The 17,404-nt window shown below is 49.4% G+C and overlaps 1 protein-coding gene across 1 annotated transcript in view; it reads left to right on the top strand.

Annotated features, from left to right (window-relative positions):
- The window catches only part of DSCAML1 (DS cell adhesion molecule like 1), a gene marked incomplete at its 3' end in the record, with an annotated part of 341,904 nt that overhangs the window by 16,498 nt on the left and 308,002 nt on the right, over positions 1 to 17,404 (top strand). The window contains exon 3 of the mRNA XM_082626503.1: positions 3,369 to 3,515. Within this exon, the coding sequence (XP_082482629.1) occupies positions 3,369 to 3,515 (147 nt within the window). The remainder of the gene's footprint in view (positions 1 to 3,368; positions 3,516 to 17,404) is intronic.

Below are 17,404 nucleotides of genomic sequence, written 5' to 3'. Positions count from 1 at the left end.
GGAATCTTAGCTCTGCTACTTCCTGTGTGTCCTTAGGTGGAGAACACACCTTTCTGAGCCTCAGTTTCCTCATCTGCAAAGCTGATGCCAGCACCCACCTTGTTCATCACTACGTGTGATGGTCCAAGGAGATAGGGCCCATTTATATTAAGTAATGTGCTCATTTTAGTACTTGGTTCATGGAAAAATTCAGTGAGTTTCTTTAAAAAAAAAAACAAACCCTTTATTGAAGGAGAGTATATAAAAGAACTGCACAGAGTGTAAGTACATAGCTTGATGAATTTGCACAAAGTTTAATATCCAGATGAAGATATCAGCACCTCAGAAGCCCCTTCATGCTTTTTTCAGTCACTCCACCCTTAGGGGAAACCACAGTCCTGACTTCTAACAAGATAGATGTTTGCCTGTTTCTGTACTTTATCTAAATGGAGTCCTACAGCACATATTCTCTTGAATCTTTTGCTCGCTGTTGTTTGTGGGGTTTAGCCCTACTGCTGTGTGAAGTTATATGTCATTCATTCTCACTGCTGTATAATCTCTTTTGACTGTACTGCACTTTATTTATCCATTCCACTGTTGATAGACATTTGAATATAAGATATCTCATGAGAAGAGGCATTTAGGTAAAATTCATGATGGAAAACTCTTAGCAGTGAAGCATTCTGGTCTTGGGAAGAGGTGATGGAAGCAAGGAAGTGAGGGCTTCTCAGCTGTTCTCTTTACAGAAACTAGAAAGTCTCATTTCTCTGGGTTAGGTCTGGAGGCGAGGGCATGGCTTAGATGAGCTACTCTTAACTAGGTTGTCATGATATGTGGTGAGTCCTCATCTGTTATAAAGTGCCTCGAATCGTAATAAAGCGTGGAAGTTTGGGGAGTGATTTTCTTAGAAGAGCTTTTTGAGTGGGAGAGGATAGATAATGTTCTAGCCAGCTCACTGCGATGGCTCCAAGGCTTGGGCATGCCATCTTTCCTGGCGATGTGTTGGGCAGAGGAGAGTGGGTTCCGGGGAAGTCTCTCCAGCCTGCATGCCTAGCGATGGATCCTGCAATATCTCTGACTTCCTGTCCTGGCAAGGAGTCAGGTCCTCAAGGAAAGTTGTGTTGTGCTTTGGAATCTTAGCTTTGCCACTTACCTTAGGCAGAGGACACACGTTTCTGAGCCTCAGTTTCCGCATCTGCAAAGCAGATGCCAGCACCTACTTCAGTCATCACTCCGTGTGATGATTCAGTGAGCTAGCGCTCTGTGGAATTAAGATTCTTCCGCCTCAGGAGAACCTCTCACACGTAGAAGGTTCCAAGTAGCTGGGAAGGGGTGTGTGTAGGGGTGAGGTGGGGTGGGAGTTCTTAATTAAAGAGCTGGTCTTCATCCACGGGCTTGGTTGGGGGAGGGGGGTGTGAGAGTGTGAGCTCTGAGGACCCAGAGCCACGCTTAGCTATCTCCTCTGGGGCTCCCCGTGGATCCTCTTTTCAGGAGCAGCACTGTTCCCCTAACATGACACCAGGTGCTGGACTGGGAGCCCTGAGGTCAGGATTTGGAGCCCAGTCCTGGCCTCTACAGCCTGGAGGATTGAGCTAAGAGCAAGCCATGTCCCGTTTCCTAATACCTGCCTGTTATTGGGTTAGGATATAGTTTTCACAATAATCCTGTCTGGTGTTTCTTACAAGGGAGGGGACTAAGTCAAATAAAGGTTAAGTCACTTGCCCAAAGGGCACCTAGCCAGTTAATCACAGAGGCATGGCTGTAATGACAAGCTGCATTGCTGTAGTGCTTTCCATGTGCCAGGCCTTCTCCATGCTGCTGTTATCGTCTCCTTTTATGCATGAGGAAACCGAGGCTCCAGAAGGTTCACGAGCTCTTATCCAGGCTTACACTGCTGCTCAGAGGAGGACACAGGGCCTGCTTGTTTGATGCTCGTAACCATAGGTCTCTGCCGGCTCTCGAGGACCGTCTCCAGGGTGTGCACCCAAACCCCAGCCCTTCCCACCCTCCCCTCTGCTTCCCTCCCCTCAGCCTCCTCTCCACTCTCCCCTCATCTGCAGGCAGTGTGATGTCCAGCCCACGAAAGGGTGGACCATGGCCCCACAGAGCTGGGAGTGCCTCCTTCCAGGCTTCCATCCTCCACCTCAACTGTGTCTCTTCCCATCACAGCCACAACACAGGGAGGGAAAGAATAAAGACCTGGGGAGGGACGGGCAGGGCTGACCTGATGGGAAACACAGCCAGTTAAGAAGCTCTTGATGAAGCCAGAGGGACTGCAGGTGCACAGCCGGAGGGGCTGCAGGGCCCTGAGCATCGCCCTGGCAACCATGGCAGGGAGAGCAGGAGGGCACACAGCCCAGGTGCCTGCTGAGGGACAAGGTCGGGAAGCAGCGGGGCTCTGGCTGCACCAGCTCTGCTTGGCAGAGAAGAGGTGGAAAGACAGGGAGAGGCCAAGCGGAGGAGGACCAGAGAGAGGCAGAAGCAGGCACCTCGGCCCTACCCCTAAGGTTGGTCCAGCCCACCCATGGGACCTGATACATAGAGCACCTGCAGGTCACAGCGCCCCAGAAGCCAGCCCTGGGACCGAGGCAGGAGACCTCCACTGCACACTGTGGGGGAAGGGATCTGCTGAAGCTGGGGGCAAGACTGGGGGTCAGGCTGTAGGCGGTGTCAGGAGGTGGGAGAAACCAGCAAGGACGCTTTGTTTTGGAGAATCTTGGAAATCGCCCATGTCTCTGGGGTTCGGTGTCTTCAGAGATCATCACTGTGTCAAGTAGTCTCTCCCATTGTTCTTATAAACCACCGAGCCCTGCAGAAAGTTCTGTATGTCAACTGCATTTTCCCAGGCTGCCTTTCACTTTGAAGTGTCACAAAAATCTGTTTTTTAGATCATGTGTCACAGTTTTTCTTTTGGCAAATGAGGGTCATCGTGACCCAAACTCTTACCACCCTGGGCCCAGGAATCATGTAGGAAATCAAGTGTGGTTTAATTAGAGGGATTCCGGCACTTTTGCTTAGAAACCACACATGCCCTTGTTGAATACAATCCCATTGCAGGGCGTAGGTGCTGCCCTCCAGGCCCTTACGATCTAATGCAGTTTGTTAAAACTCACCAAAATTGGAAAGGCTAGAAGTTGGATTTATGGTCCTGTAGAGGGAGGCTGGGTATTTCTGCGGGAGAGTGGGTGTCTGGTGGGGTGGGAAGGAGGTTGCTGAGAAGGCAGGAATAAGACCCTGGCAGGAACTTCCGGGCGGGGCAAGTGGGAGGTGGGAGACGAGGTGAAGGAAGTGCGGCCTGGGGTGCTGAGAGGTGGCTTTCTCAGGCCCCCCACCGTGTCCTAGTCAAGCCTGTGACACCCTCTTCTTTCTGCCCCGCAACCTGTCTGCAGTTTTCAGGGAACCCTACACCGTTCGGGTGGAGGATCAAAGGTCGATGCGTGGAAGCGTGGCCGTCTTCAAGTGCCTCATCCCCTCTTCAGTGCAGGAATACGTTAGCGTTGTGTCCTGGGAGAAAGACACAGTCGCCATCATCCCAGGTAAGAGAGGACCGCGGGGCCTCATAGGCAGGGATGCGGGGGGGTGGGGGGCGGAAAATCAGCGGTACTGAGTTGGTGGTTGAGCTCACCCAGCTCTTGAGGCTGGTCCTGGCAAGTGGCTTTTTATTGTTCTGGTGATGTTTTGGCAAAAATGCGTCTTTGGTTTCGGCTTGGTGTGTCTCCGTGTGGGTGGTGAAAACCCACGTGCCAGCAGCCTCTGCGGCGTGTGTGAAGGTCCCATCAGACACAGGGCGGTCGTGCTCCCCCAAAGGAGTGGGTCACTGTCTTTCCTGGCCACCGGCTATTTGATTGCCCTTGGCCTTAGGGATGGGAGGCAAGGCTGGAAGGACCTTATCTGTGAAAGACTGTGGGGAGAGGAGCGATAAGAGGCTGGTGTGTGGTCCTTGTTCCTGGGCTTCTTGGAGGACCAGACTTGAGTGAGCATGCGCGTGGGACTTTTATTTCATGAGCTGCCTAGATGCTCCATCAGAATTCTAGCCGGCCTCACGCTAGAGGTGCCAGGTGTTGCAAAAACAGGTTAATACCATGTTGTAGGGTCACCTTGTTAGAGCTGCCGTGATTGCAGGCACTTCATTACTGGTTCCTATGCAGGGTTGTCCCTTCAACAGGAAAAAAGGTCTGGAAATCTCAAGAGAGGACCTCAAATCCTCAAAATACCTCCAGGCCTCCAGTTATAAAACTGTGGGGTTTTCCCATCACTGCAGCATTTCTCCCTGCATCCCTGCACGTTGCAGCAGCCCTGACACTTTTTCTTCCTTTCTCCATCAAGGACCTTGGTTTTCCTTTCTGTAAAATGGAGGCACTTGACCAGATGCTCCCTGAGTGCCCCCCAGCATTGATGGTCCATTGCTGGGCATATGAAATGGTTCTGGTTGCTCAAGGTCTTCAGGTTAGTTGGAGAAGACAAACTTCTATGCATGAAACCTATAAAGCTGGGATTCTTCATCCTGCTACACAATTGAACCCCTGGGGAGCTCTTTGAAAAACACCAGTGCTTGGGCCCAACCTCAAATCAGCATCTTGAGCAGTAGAACCTGGGCACTAGCTGTTTTAAATCTCCTTGAGTGGTTCCAAGGTAGAGCTATAGGTGACGAACCAATGCTTCAGCACCTTGACAGCCAACATGGCAGGATACTCTTTTTGAGACATTAATTTGTGTTTTGCTCCTGGAACTTTTTCCTTCTCTCAGTCCCAAGCCGATGGCCAGGCCATTATATCTCCTGGTCTCAGAGCTTGTAGTTGGACAGGAATCAGAAGCTACTTGAAGACACCTGGTCTTCTTGCCTTTTGTGAGCAAACAGGAAAGGTTAAGGATGGGTGTTCTGGCCGGGGAGGAGAGCCTCTGAGGGGGGTGGACAGACAGAAGACGATCGGATGCCAGAGGCAGGGTGGTGCTGTAGGCAGCTCAGGGGGTGTGGTGGGAGGAAGCGGTTGGACATCAGAGGGGTGGCTGTGTGTGGCTCCCTGGGGTCTGGGACGGAGGCCTGGGTTCTTGTGTCCAAATGAGGCAGGAGGTGCACAGCCCAAGACCCAGAGTGATCATGCAGGCAGGGACAACAGGCTGGTGAGGACCAGAGAGACCTTGGGCCTTGGCATGTCCCTGGGGAATGCGCCAACAATGATGGGGACTGAATGTGCTGTCTCTCCAACAGAGTCAGATGGAAGGTGATGTAAGGAACATAAAGACATGTGATATTTCTTATACGCCTGAGTTTATGGACCAAGAGTTATACTCATTAAAATAACAATAATAAATTTTTGAGTGTTTCCTCTATGCCAGGCACTGGGCTAAGAAACTTTCATATGTGACCTCATTTTATCCTCACAAAAAGTCCATAAGTGTATTTTTTTCCCCTTCCACTTTACTGAAGAGGAAACTGAGGCTCAAAAAAGTAAAGGGACTTCTGGGTCACACGTGTTATCACACAGAGGGCAGGGCTGGACCCAGGTCTGTTCTTTCTGCCTCTGCCCTGAACTCCCGCACAGGACCACCTCCCAGGACCTGCACGAATGTATCCTATGAAGTGTCACTCTGAGTACAAGGGAGGCTGTGTGCTCTAGGCAAGGAGAGCCTTGGCCTCAGGAAAGCAAAAAAGTCAGTGCTGGTTTGTAGGGAAGAACTAAGTCAAGTGTAGTGATTACAAGCCCAGAATCTAGGAACAGACTGCCTGGGCTTGAAACTCACTCCTCTGGGCAAGTCTTTTACCTCCTTGGTGCCTCAGTTTCCCCAGTGATAATAAAATAGGGGTGATGATTGGCCTACTTCATTGGGTTCAAGTAAAAATGAAACGAGTTCATATATGTCAAATGTTTCAAACACTGCCTGCCATACACTGAGGATGGGCTGGAGCTGTGATGATGATTCTTGGGGGAGTTGAGAGCGTTCTCCTCTCTGTATTGCCGATTCCTGTTTAGGCGTATGTATTTCTGTGTAACAGAGTCAGTGTCCCCCACTAGACTGAGTTTCCCAAGGGTGGGACCTGGTTTGTTTTAGGGCACACATCCCTAGGCTCCTGACACACCGCCTTGCACCCCCAGGACAAAGGCTCACCAAATGTTCAGTGGGTGCATGAGGGATGATCAGGAGAGTTCTGAAAGAATATGGGAGACATTGGGATAAGGCTGGGTGCAGTGGGCATGGGGTAGTTAGAAGCTCAGCTCAGACAGGAAAGACAAAGATTAACCTGGCTCCTGTGTGGAGGCAGTGAGCTTCCCCCAGACTCACTGTAGTTGGTGCTTCAGGGCTGTCTTTGATGTCAAGCCTGGGCTGGTGGCCCCAAAGGACATAATTATCAGGGTAGTGGGCTGGACGCTACTCCGCAGGGCTCTGTTACATGTTGGTTCTGTAGAAGCTCTTCCTTTCCTTTAGCCTTGGAGAATTTTCCTCCCCTGCCTAGCCCTCCAGCCCCATCCAAAAATCATTCTAGATCCTTCTACAGCTACGTTTTAGATCCAGGGATGGACTTTCTAAAGCACATGAATCCAACTAACACCCTCCCGGAGGAATTCATGAGAACCAGAGGGAGTGGAGTTTTGCATCCTCCAGGCTCTAAAGATGAAGGGCCAGAACGTGGGCCCACCTGCTCCAGGCTTTCATGTTGGAAGATGCAAATTGATTTTTTTTCATAAAAATAGGATTCTCTGCTCTCCATACCACACTGCCCCGTGTGTGTGTGCGTGTGTGCGTGTGTGTTTTGGCTGGGATGTTGGATGGCAGCTTCTCGCGGTGGGGGGAGATTTAATGCTGAGGTCACCTTGAGGTTCAGGAAGCACTTGGGAGCCTGAGTGACTTCCCTCTGACTCTTCAGCTTCTGGAGCGGGGAGAACGGGGTTGACTTTGATCTCTGGGCCGGCTGGGCTCAGATCCTCCGCCAACCACGGGGCTAGCGGGAGCAGGCGCGAGAGAGCAGGAGGACGAACGGAGGCTGACGTGGGCCAATCAGGGCCCGGGAGACAACTCCTTGGGGAGGGTGGGTGCCCTGGGAGGAGGGGCCTGATGGGGTGGCTGCAGCCCTCTGTGAATGGTCTGCCTCTCTGAGGGGGTGTGGAAGGACTTAGAGGCTCGGGGCCTAAGCAAGCTCCGTGAGTTGGGTATTGGCTCACGGGTTGGCCTTCCCAGCTGTCCACATTGGGAGGGCAGGCAAGCCACCGCTGAAACTCCGAGCCGCTTTTGGGCTGTGCTTTTCGCAGGGTAGGTAGAGGCTGGAGAGACAGCCCAGAGTGCTACCTTTCTCAGAGCCACCTACTGCCTGCCCCCCAAGCTGATCAACTTCCTCCCGTCGGGCTATTCAGAGATGTGTGTGTAAAAGCACAGAGCCTCTCACCTATGAGCTGACAGACCCCTACCCCTTACTTCTCTCCCGGGAGACCTGGTCTGGAAGTAAACTGGCTCTCCAGAGCGAGTGGGATTGGGGGGGGGCGGTAATAGGGCAAAGGGCTGTGCATAGACATAAATTAAAATTAAGGCCTCCAGTGAAGCCGGGATGTGGTTTAATTTCCCATCTGCATGATCACCATTACAATGCATGTTATTGGATATAAAGATAAATCCGGCCCTGTTCCTAATAGCTTTTAATTTCCACCAGACCTGATTATATTGATGCAGGCTCCTTGTGGGAATTTCCCAGCATGCTCTTCCCCAGCATCCTGACTGGCTGGCTGGGCCCCAGCGGGGAGTTCTGGACACTGCTCAGATGCGGGCCAGATGTATCTGCCGGTGCTGTGGAAGACAAGCCTAGAGCAGCTCCCTTGTCTAAGTGGATGGGGCTCTTGACTGCTGGGTTGTCATCCTGCCTTGGCCAGGTTGGGAGTGCACTGGGGACCCTCTGTGTTGGGGAGGGGAGAAGCAGGAGCAAGGAGAAACTGGCCAGAGGGGTCCTTTCAGAAAAGTGGGCAGTGCTTCCGGACCATAGGTGGCAAGGCAGTGAGCCCGCCACCCATCACCCACCTCCCTAATTGTCCCCAGGGTTCCAAATTGCTCATGGGTCTTCGTGCCTCTTTGCATTTGGTCTTGCGTCTCCTCTGCCTGGTGTGCACTGATCCCCTCTTCTCCTTCTTGATACTGTACTCCTCTTTTGTCCTTTAAACTTGGTTCACGTGTGTCCCCTTCCACGAAGTTTTACATAAGCCTGCAGCAGACCTATCCGTCCTCTGGTTCCATTCCTGGAGCACTTACTTCACTGTGTCTCACGTTAGAGCTGTTGTTTCTGTCTGTCTGCTGCAGGAGGGTGTGCAACTCCATCTTTTGCATCTCTTTATCTCCAGGGACCTCATAGCACCTTTTATAATAATAATAACAAGATTAATGATAATATTTATCATGTACTGAGACTTCTTTTGTGTTAGGCATTCTACATATATTATCTCCAATCCTCACAATAACCTTTTAAGATAGTTTTTTGTTTGTTTGTTTGTTTTTCCAGTTTTTATAAATGAGGACAGTGAGGCCCAGGGAAGTTAAGCAGATTAGCCAAGACCACACAGCTAGTAAGTGGCTTGGGTTTGAGCTGGGGTCCTCCAGCTTGCACTATTCCCCGCTGCCTCTCCAGAGCAGGCTCCTTATTAGGAATGGACTATTCCAGCATCGGAGGAGGGCCTGTCCCTGTCTCCTGCACTTGCTTGGGGACAGAAACATGTCACCAGCCCTTGCCCTAGCCTCTGGCTCTGTGTGCCTTGACCAGAGGCTTTGGCTTTTCTGAAGGTCAACAGCTCTCCAGCTGAAAGATCGGTGAGCAGTCATTCTAACAAGGAGGTTTTATTGGGCACTGACTCTGTCTTGGGCCCAGTGGGAGACACAGAGGTGGTCTGATCTGGGAATTTAGGATTCCGTTCATGTTGTCAGCTCTGATGGGCAAGGATGATAATTCCAGCACAGTAAGCGATCACACATGATCTTGGTTTGCTTTGGAACGCAGGGTCAACATATTAATTGCATTTTGCTCCAGCTGATATTAAAGCTACTTTGATCCCATGAGTCTCCACCAACTTGGACAGGGGATGGCACAGATGAGAGAGAACCCAGGTGGTGCTCAGAAACCAGCTGGACACGTGTAGGCTACAGATGAATGGAGTCACTGATTGTCAGAGCTAGAAGGGCCTTGGAGGTCACGTGGTCCAGCCTCTTCATTTACTGATAAAGAAACTCAGGCCCAGACCAATGCCCTCTTATGCCCCTTCCCCCTTCTCTCCTGCTCATTCTCAGGGCACAGTATCTTAACGACTCATGGGGTGCTTTTTTTTTTTTTTTAAACTACTGGATGTCTTTCCTTCTTTGTTTAAAACCTTCCCATCTTTTAAAGTCTGGTTCAAATACCCCCTTTTTCCCCCCATGATGTCTTTCCCAATTTCTGCTAAGAATGGATTTAAACATCACCCAGATTAACCTCCTTCCAGGGGATCCTTTTCTGAACTCCCTCCAAAATTTATCAGTTCCTTGCTGAAGACGCTAATCGTATTTTGTCCTGTAATATTTTAAAATCTGTGTTCTTCCCACTATGAGAATGTCTAATCATCAAGAGCAGGAACTGTATTTCATTCAGACCCCTTTCCCCTCCAGTGCTCAGAAAAGATGATTAATGATGGTGATGAAATGACAGTCTCTTTTGCCCCTGCTGGACTGCCCTGTGGTAGGCAGGAAGGAAGACTGCCTAAGGTCACGTGGAAAATTGGTGGCATTGCAAGATCTAGACTTGGTGGTCCTTGGTCTCCATTACACCGAGCTGCTTCAGAGCTACCTTGACAGAGACCACTTCTGTGTATTCCTCCTGTGACACTTTGTTGTTTAGATGCAAAATTGGGGATCTCAGCTCTTGACTACTTAGGGGCATGGAGAAAATGGGCTGGGATGGTCAGTGTGCTCATATGAAATAAATGATGTGCTCAAGGCAATTTAACAAATAGGTGCTAGGCAGAGTCTCATGCCTTGCAGAGGAATTAAACTTGACTGTGACCTGTTTCTTCCCTTCAGCAGCTCCTATCTAGGGGTTACAGTATCTTCCCAAGAAGAGATTCCCCAGGAGGCTGGGATGTTTTCTGATGATGGCAGCCCAGCAAGGCTCAGGAAGGGGAGGGGGACCTTGGAGCAGAAATAGCACGTTGGGTGAGGTGACAGCATGGGGAAAGGCAGGCAGGAAAGGGGAGGATGGAGTGACCTGGCTGGAGGGTAAGTAGAAGTGGTGAGAGAGAAGTCTGGAAAGGATGCCAGGACATTTAATTCATAGAGGTTCTATCTAGTTCTAGAAAAAAAAAAAGAGGCAACCTGATAATAATGACTAATGATCATGGAGCACTTACTAAGTTGCCAGGCTCTGTTCTAAGCATTTTACGTGTGTAGCTCATTTAACCTTCACAGCAATCTGAAGTTGAGGGGATAATCATTCCCCATATTAGACATGAACAAACTGAGGCACAAAGAAGCTAAGTGAATTGCCTAAAGTTATTAAGCAGTAGAGCTGCAATTTAAACTTTTGCATCCAGACTCCATTATTTGTACTCCTGAGCTCTGTACTACGTTGTCTCATAAAAAATCAATATACAGAATATATATATATATATATATTTTAAACTGCTGAAAATCAACAGGAAAAAGACAACACAATAAAAAATTGGGTGACATACGAGTAGACAGTTTACAGAAGAGGTAGCGGTGGGGGGTGTAGCAGAAAGAAGTTGGGCTGTGGAGTCTGCTGGTCCTAACTGGTGGCCTTGAGCAAGTTACTTTCAAAGCCTCGTTCTTTTTCACCTATGAAATGGGGACAATGAAACCTACTGCACATAGAATCCTTTAGATGAAAGTTAGGCCTCTGGGGAGACTTGAATTCTCAGATGGAGAAAGAGTGGACTAAACTCAGCAGGGAAATTGCCCACCCAGCTTCATGCCATGGTCCAACCCTGGGCCGTGCTCCCCTGTCTGGGCACGGAGCTAGAGGCAGGACACGGGTCAGCCAGGGACGCAGCCTCCCAGAGGAGTGGTCGTAGTGGAATCACATAATGGAGAATGGCTTCCCCTAGACATGATCTTGAGAAAAGCCATAAACAGCTGGGGTCAGACCTATGACCACTGTGGTGTTTTTAACTCATATAGGCCATGATGATATCTGGGCAGAAACAAAACGACTGTAGTATTGTTAATCTCTGTATTCACATGTGCCTTGCATGGTACCTGAGCAGAATTATGTTGAGGAAGGAACGACAGGGTGTGGTTCGGTACCAACACAGCAAAGATCGATGCTACAAACCACCTGGGCCTCATCAGCTCAGTCTCAAACCCTGGTCCAATAATAACACTATGCAGTTGATAAGGTGCTTCTAGGTGATCTCGTTGGCTCCTCACAGGAACCCCCATTCCCTTCCGCATTTTACAGATGAGGAAACTGAGGACACAGTGAGGTTCAAGGGCTTGCACATTTAGAAGAAAAGTCAAAAAAAGAGCAGATAAATACGTAGTAAGACATACGTGTATGCAGGGCCCTGTGACGGGCACCTGGATGTCATCCCATTGAATTCTTCTCAACCCTGTGAGGGGGGCGTGCTACCCCCATCCTTAGGTGTAAAGAAGTGAGATTCAGGGAGGCCAAGCAATTTGCTCCAGGGCACACAGCTTCTCAGGGGCAGAGCCTGTGCTTGGACAAAGAGCTTCTGTCCCTAAAACCCAAGCTCTTTCTTTGTAACGTACTTTAGTGACTCCGGCATGAGGGCTGTCCCAGGTACTCATGACCATGACTATTTCTCTCATCGAGGCAGTTGTAGAGAGGAAAAGGCAGCTGGCCCTTAATGTTGCTGGTGGTATTTGCTTATTGTTTGCTTTGATGGGGAAGGGAGCCTCGTCTTCCTCCTCGGAGGGCAGAGAGAAAACTCCCACCTTCTAATGCCTCAGCACATGCTTTGCAGGTTAGAGATTACAAGGAAGCATTCAGAAACAGCAAAGGAATTCTCTCCTAGGTCAGATGGCCTAAATTGAAATGATAATCATAGTGATAATAATAACAAGAAAATAAGTGATCAGTTATTGAGCTCTTATGTGGTAAGTGCTTTTCACAAGTCATTTCATTTCATCTTCATAAGTGCGCTACGTACTAGGTGGTATTATTATCTCCATTTTGCAGAAGAAGAGCCTGAGGCAGAAAAGCTGGTCACCTGCCCAAGGCCATGTGGTGTGGCAGGATCTGAGCCCAGGGCGGTTTGATTTCAGCTCTTAGACGTGACCTGGGCCACCTCGCAGCTGTGCCCTGATGCCTGTGTCATCTTTTACTTATATAGTGCTTTCCGGTTTATAAAGCAGGTTCACAGGCAGCATCTTATTGAACCCTTCCAACCCCATCTGAGGGGGACACATTCTTAACTTCACTTAATAGGCAGGGAAACCAAGGCTTGGGGGAGCTGAAGGGCCCTCCCAAGTTTACACAGCCAGGGAGGTGGGTACCAGATCTCCGGTTTGATGCTTGCGTCCAGGAGCTCTTGAGGCCCCACCTGGAGCATGTGCCCACAGCTCCTCAGCACCCCTGCCAGTCTCCCGGTGGGCGGCTGCTCTGCATTTGCTTGCCAGTTGGTTGGTTCCAGAACTATCAGCCACGGCTCCTCAGTCAAGCAGAAATGTCTGTGTTCACAGGTGCCTCTGGAGGTGTATCTATGTGTCATGTTTTGCTTTTCCATTTAGTTCATGGCAGGTACTGCATTTCCAGAGCATCCACTGGGTGAATTTCAGGAGATTTAAGACAATTGCAGGTGAACACTCTGCCCTGAGATCACACCGTGGCAGTGGACACAGACCAAGCGGCATTGTTTTGTAAAGTTGGCACCTCTGTAAGTTACCCTGATATCAGAGCAGAATTCTTTACAGAAGGTTATCCTACACATAAATCATCATTAGACTACCTCATTTTTGTTTAATGCCTACCTAACTGTGCTGTAGTCTAAAAATGTATGTTTAGTGAAGTCAAGGGTTGCAGGGAAATTATAGGGTTTTCAAAAACCCATTTGCTTTGCTGGTGCTCACATCAGAATCAATCTTGCCTTTAGTTCTCAATCTCATTACAAACATGCAGTATTGCTTGCCGGATTCTGGCATTTAATGTAGGGTAGCGTTTATTCAGAAGAAGCCAACGGTGCTTACAGAGTGGTAGAGCTATGTATAGATGGCACTTCCTGCCAAGCCTGTGATTTTGAACTCTGTTGCGTATCAGTGAGACTTCGCCGCAAAAGCTGGAACCATGTGGGACCCGGCAGAGCAGAGGCCAGAACTGGATGGAGGTGGTGTTGGGAGGGGAGCTGATATTCATCACGCCACAAGCCTCACTGTGCCAGCACATAGTAGGTGCTCAGACAATGATTGTTGAGTACCTGGAGGAATGTTTAACCAGGAGGGTGACTGACCCTTGGATTAGGTTGTAAATGAGATGGATTTAAATGAAGGGGAGGATGTGGTTCTGTGGCTGCTGGAATAAAGCCTTCATTTGCTCCTGCGATGCCCCACATCAGCAGGACCTACTTGGTGGAGGGAAGCTGTGTAGCAAAGCTGGAAGGGTGTGGGCTCTGGCCTCAGAGATACTTGGGCTCAAATCCCGTCTTGCTCCTTCCTTGCCATGTGACCTTAGTTAAGTCCTTTAACCTCTCTGAGCTTTAGTTTCCTCACATGAGAGGAATAGAAATGATGTACTTTTTCTCTACAGGGAAAACATTTTTTACACATAGTTTATATTTTTCTATATAGATCTACTTTCTACATATAGATTCTTTCTCTATCTGTAGGTTTTCAATTTTTCCTAGTTCTGAGCAGACACATGATAAACTGCCCAAGATTAGTCATCTTCTTCTTGAGACCTGGAAGGTCTCTCTGTGAGGAGTGAGATTCCAGGGGTGGGCATCCAGGAGTGGGCATCCAGGAGTGAGCATCCAAGTGTGGACATCCAGGGGTGAGCGTCCAGGGGTGTGTATATAGGCATGAGTATATAGAAGTGAGCATCACCTTGTGTGTATGTGAAAGTAAGCATCCGGGGTGGGCATCCAGGAGTAAGCATCCAAGTGTGGGCATCCAGGGGTGAGTATATAGGGGTGAGCATCCAGGAATAAATATACAGGGGGACGGGCTTGGCTCTCATTACCCTGGAGGTCACTTGGCCTTCAGGGTGAAGGGCACAGGTTAGGAAAGCTAGGAGACAACTCTCATACTGGGTCAGAGGCAGGGTAAGTCCTTCATGTTATCCTGCATGGCTGAAGCCCATTCCCTAACATTATAATCTTGGCTTTTGTAGTCTACCTGTCATCTTGCTGTGAGCAGTATTCTCAGGAGTTTAGGCATGTGTCTTTTGGGGCTGCCGAGCCTGCCTTTTGCAGTGGAATGCAAAGCTAGTTGGAGCCAGGAACAGCCCTCTGCCTTCCAGTACAGAGGGCAGTGGGGCTCAGAGGCTTCCTGGAAACTGGGAGTGTTTTCCTCTCACACATGGAGACCCCCCGCCCCTCTCTATTTCAAGGTCAGAGCATATCTTTAGGGACCTGGAATCTGCCAGAATCTGGACCGTCAGCTGGGAAGCAGACGACAGAGTGGGAGACAGAAGCCTATGACAGTGAGTGGCATTGGGCAGCCAGGCATTGGATGACCTTTGTCCTCTGTGTGGTGGTCCGGTGGGCTCTTGGACTTTGTGAAGAAAAGGAGTCCTTTCTGAGAGCACATGGCAGGGGTGCCTCTTCACTGCCCTTCAGAATGGGACACAGAAAAGGAAAAGGCTTGTATCTAGAATATTCCAGAGCCTGCTGTTCCTGACATAGGCTGAGGCAAGCAGTTGTGCGAAGCCTGATGGGTTACAGGAAGAGACACAAACTCCATCAGGCTGTTCCTGGCAATGCCATGTCTTAGGTTGACTTCATCCCCTGAATCTCTCTAGATGGCTGTGTTGGCATAAGCAACAGTCGGTTGAATTTTCAGTTCATTATTTAATCTAGCAAATGTTTTTTGAGCACTTCCTGTGTGCAAGATGCTGTGTTATTAGACAGTGATTCCCAAGGGTCTTTGCTTGAGGATCTCAAGGGATTTGGAGAAGTTCCTCTTCCCGCACACCAAAGAAACTCATTTTAATTATAATACATATGTGCGTATGTATATGAATAACATGCATGGTGTAACTTGTACATATTGACGACACAAACATGTATACTCACCCTCACCCTTCTTTGCCTGTGGAGAGGGGTGAGAGATTCACCTAGAATCTAGACCCTCAGAAACACCCCAGAGTGGAGACGGGGGCAGACACCTTGGCCCTCTGTCCATGGGAAAGAGCATAGCCACGGGAGCATCTAGGTCAGAAGTGTGTCTGGGTGAGTGTTCAGGTCTGGGCCTTTTCTCCTGAGCAAAGAGGACAACTTCTCGTTCCCTCTTCGTCTTCTGGGTCGGAATATGGGTGGCCCACATGTTCTGAATTTCATGGACAGTTTTGGATGGATCACTATTTAGTGAGACCTGTTCAGTTCAAAGAGGGTAAACAGAAGCATGGAGGGTGTGGGGAATGATCTGCTTATCTTCAGGGGACTTGCTGTCTGACAGGTAGGATGAATTTGGGACACAGGTGACCCCAACATGGGGCAGAATGTGATGAGAAAACAAACAGCCTCTCAGGGCTCAGAGGCAGGAGCCCCGTTTTCTATGATGAGCGCAGACACTGTGTAAGGTGGCATTTCCCATGGGCCCTAGAGGATGGATGTTTTGGCAGGCAGGGCTCCTGCAGGGGAGACTGTTCTAGACCTGTCAGCTCACAACTTTAGAACCACCTGGGGAGATTTTTTTTAAAAAAAACACCAATGGCCAGACCCCACCCCAAACAATTAAGTAACGATCCCTGGGGGAAGACCCTGGCACCTGTATTTGTGAAAGCCCCCTGGGTGCATCTGGTGAGCCACTGGGTTGCAAAACCCTGTTCAGTGTACAGGAGGCCACGGGGGTGAAATCTGGGAGCACTGAGAACAAAGGCTGAGCTCCTGGGGGAGAAAAGCCAGGTTTGGCTGCAGCTCGGGATCCATCTAAGGGTGGGGTGTGGTTGAAGCTGCACTGAGTGCGTGTAATTGAAGGGCAGTGGGGAGCCACTGAAGATTTTGAGTAAGGAGTGTTCTGGAAGGACTTTTGGGAGTTGGTCTTCAGTGATTAAGGATGTTCCCAGAAACATGGCGATCATCCCTGCTCAGCCTCCTGGAACCCAAGTCAACCCTTGGATTTCCTAAGAAGGATCACTGGGCCTCCTTCAGGCCGGTGGGCTGCAGGCAACCTCTGTCCTGCACCCCACACTCCCTCTTTTTCTCCTGTCTCCAGGGGGCTGTCCCATAAGCCAGGGCACTGGCAAGGTGAACGCAGGAGCTTGCCAGAGAGGCCTGTGGGAAGAAAGGCCCCACAGCGTCCCGCAGTTTAAGCAGTATGGGGACCTAAGGCAAGCTCGACCGTCTCTTTATAATATTAGTGAGTAGATCTGTATTGTGCTTCTAGAGTTTACAGGACACTTTGACTCTTGTAACAATTCTGTGTGAAACAGTTATCCCCATTTACAGATGGGCAAACAGAGGCTCAGAGAGGTTCAGTGACCTTACTCTGCTGCCTCTCTAATTTCTCCTATTACTTTGCTGCCTCTCTAATTTCCCTTCTACTTGAGAGAAGAAAACCTTCGGAACAGAAGTAGGGAGCACTGCGGGCCAGCATTTATTCAGCCACTGGACTGACTCTATGCCAGGCACTGTCACAGCTGTGACCTCATGTTTTAAAGACAGAATATCTTTTCTGTTTCCTCGCGGTCTGTGGCCCATGAAGAATGGGAAAATACTTGGCTCCACCAGCAGTTAGATGACTAGATAAATAAAACCATGTGACCACTATTCCAGGTCTATTTCAGGAGTGTATCTCATCAAGGCACTTCTGTGTTGTTTGATCTCATTTTATTCTTGTGACAGGTGGTGTCAGCCCTACTTTCAAATGAGGAAACTGAGGCTCAGAGAAATACCTTTCTCTGGCCAGGTAGCAGAGTCAGAGTGGCAGGGGAAGCCACGCTGTGCAGAGTGCATTGACGCTGCAATGACTTGTTTTATGGAATTGGGGGAGGGGGAGGTAATAATAAAGCACATAGTACGTGCCTTGCCACTATGGAGAACAGTATGGAGGTTCCTTAAAAAACTAAAAATAAAGATACCATATGACCCAGCAATCCCACTCCTGTGCATGTATCCAGACAAAACTCTAATTCAAAAAGGTAAATGCACCCCAATGATTGTAGCAGCCCTATTCACAATAGCCAAAACATGGAAACAACCCAAATGCCCGTCAAGAGAGGACTGGTTTAAGACGAATGTGTGTGTATTACACACACACACACACACACACACACACACACACACAAAAT

Source organism: Mesoplodon mirus (genome assembly GCF_964341445.2).
Source record: "Mesoplodon mirus genome assembly, chromosome: 7".
NCBI lineage: Eukaryota > Metazoa > Chordata > Mammalia > Artiodactyla > Ziphiidae > Mesoplodon > Mesoplodon mirus.
Note: the sequence above shows the minus strand (reverse complement) of the source record. Positions and strands in the feature narration are given on the sequence as shown.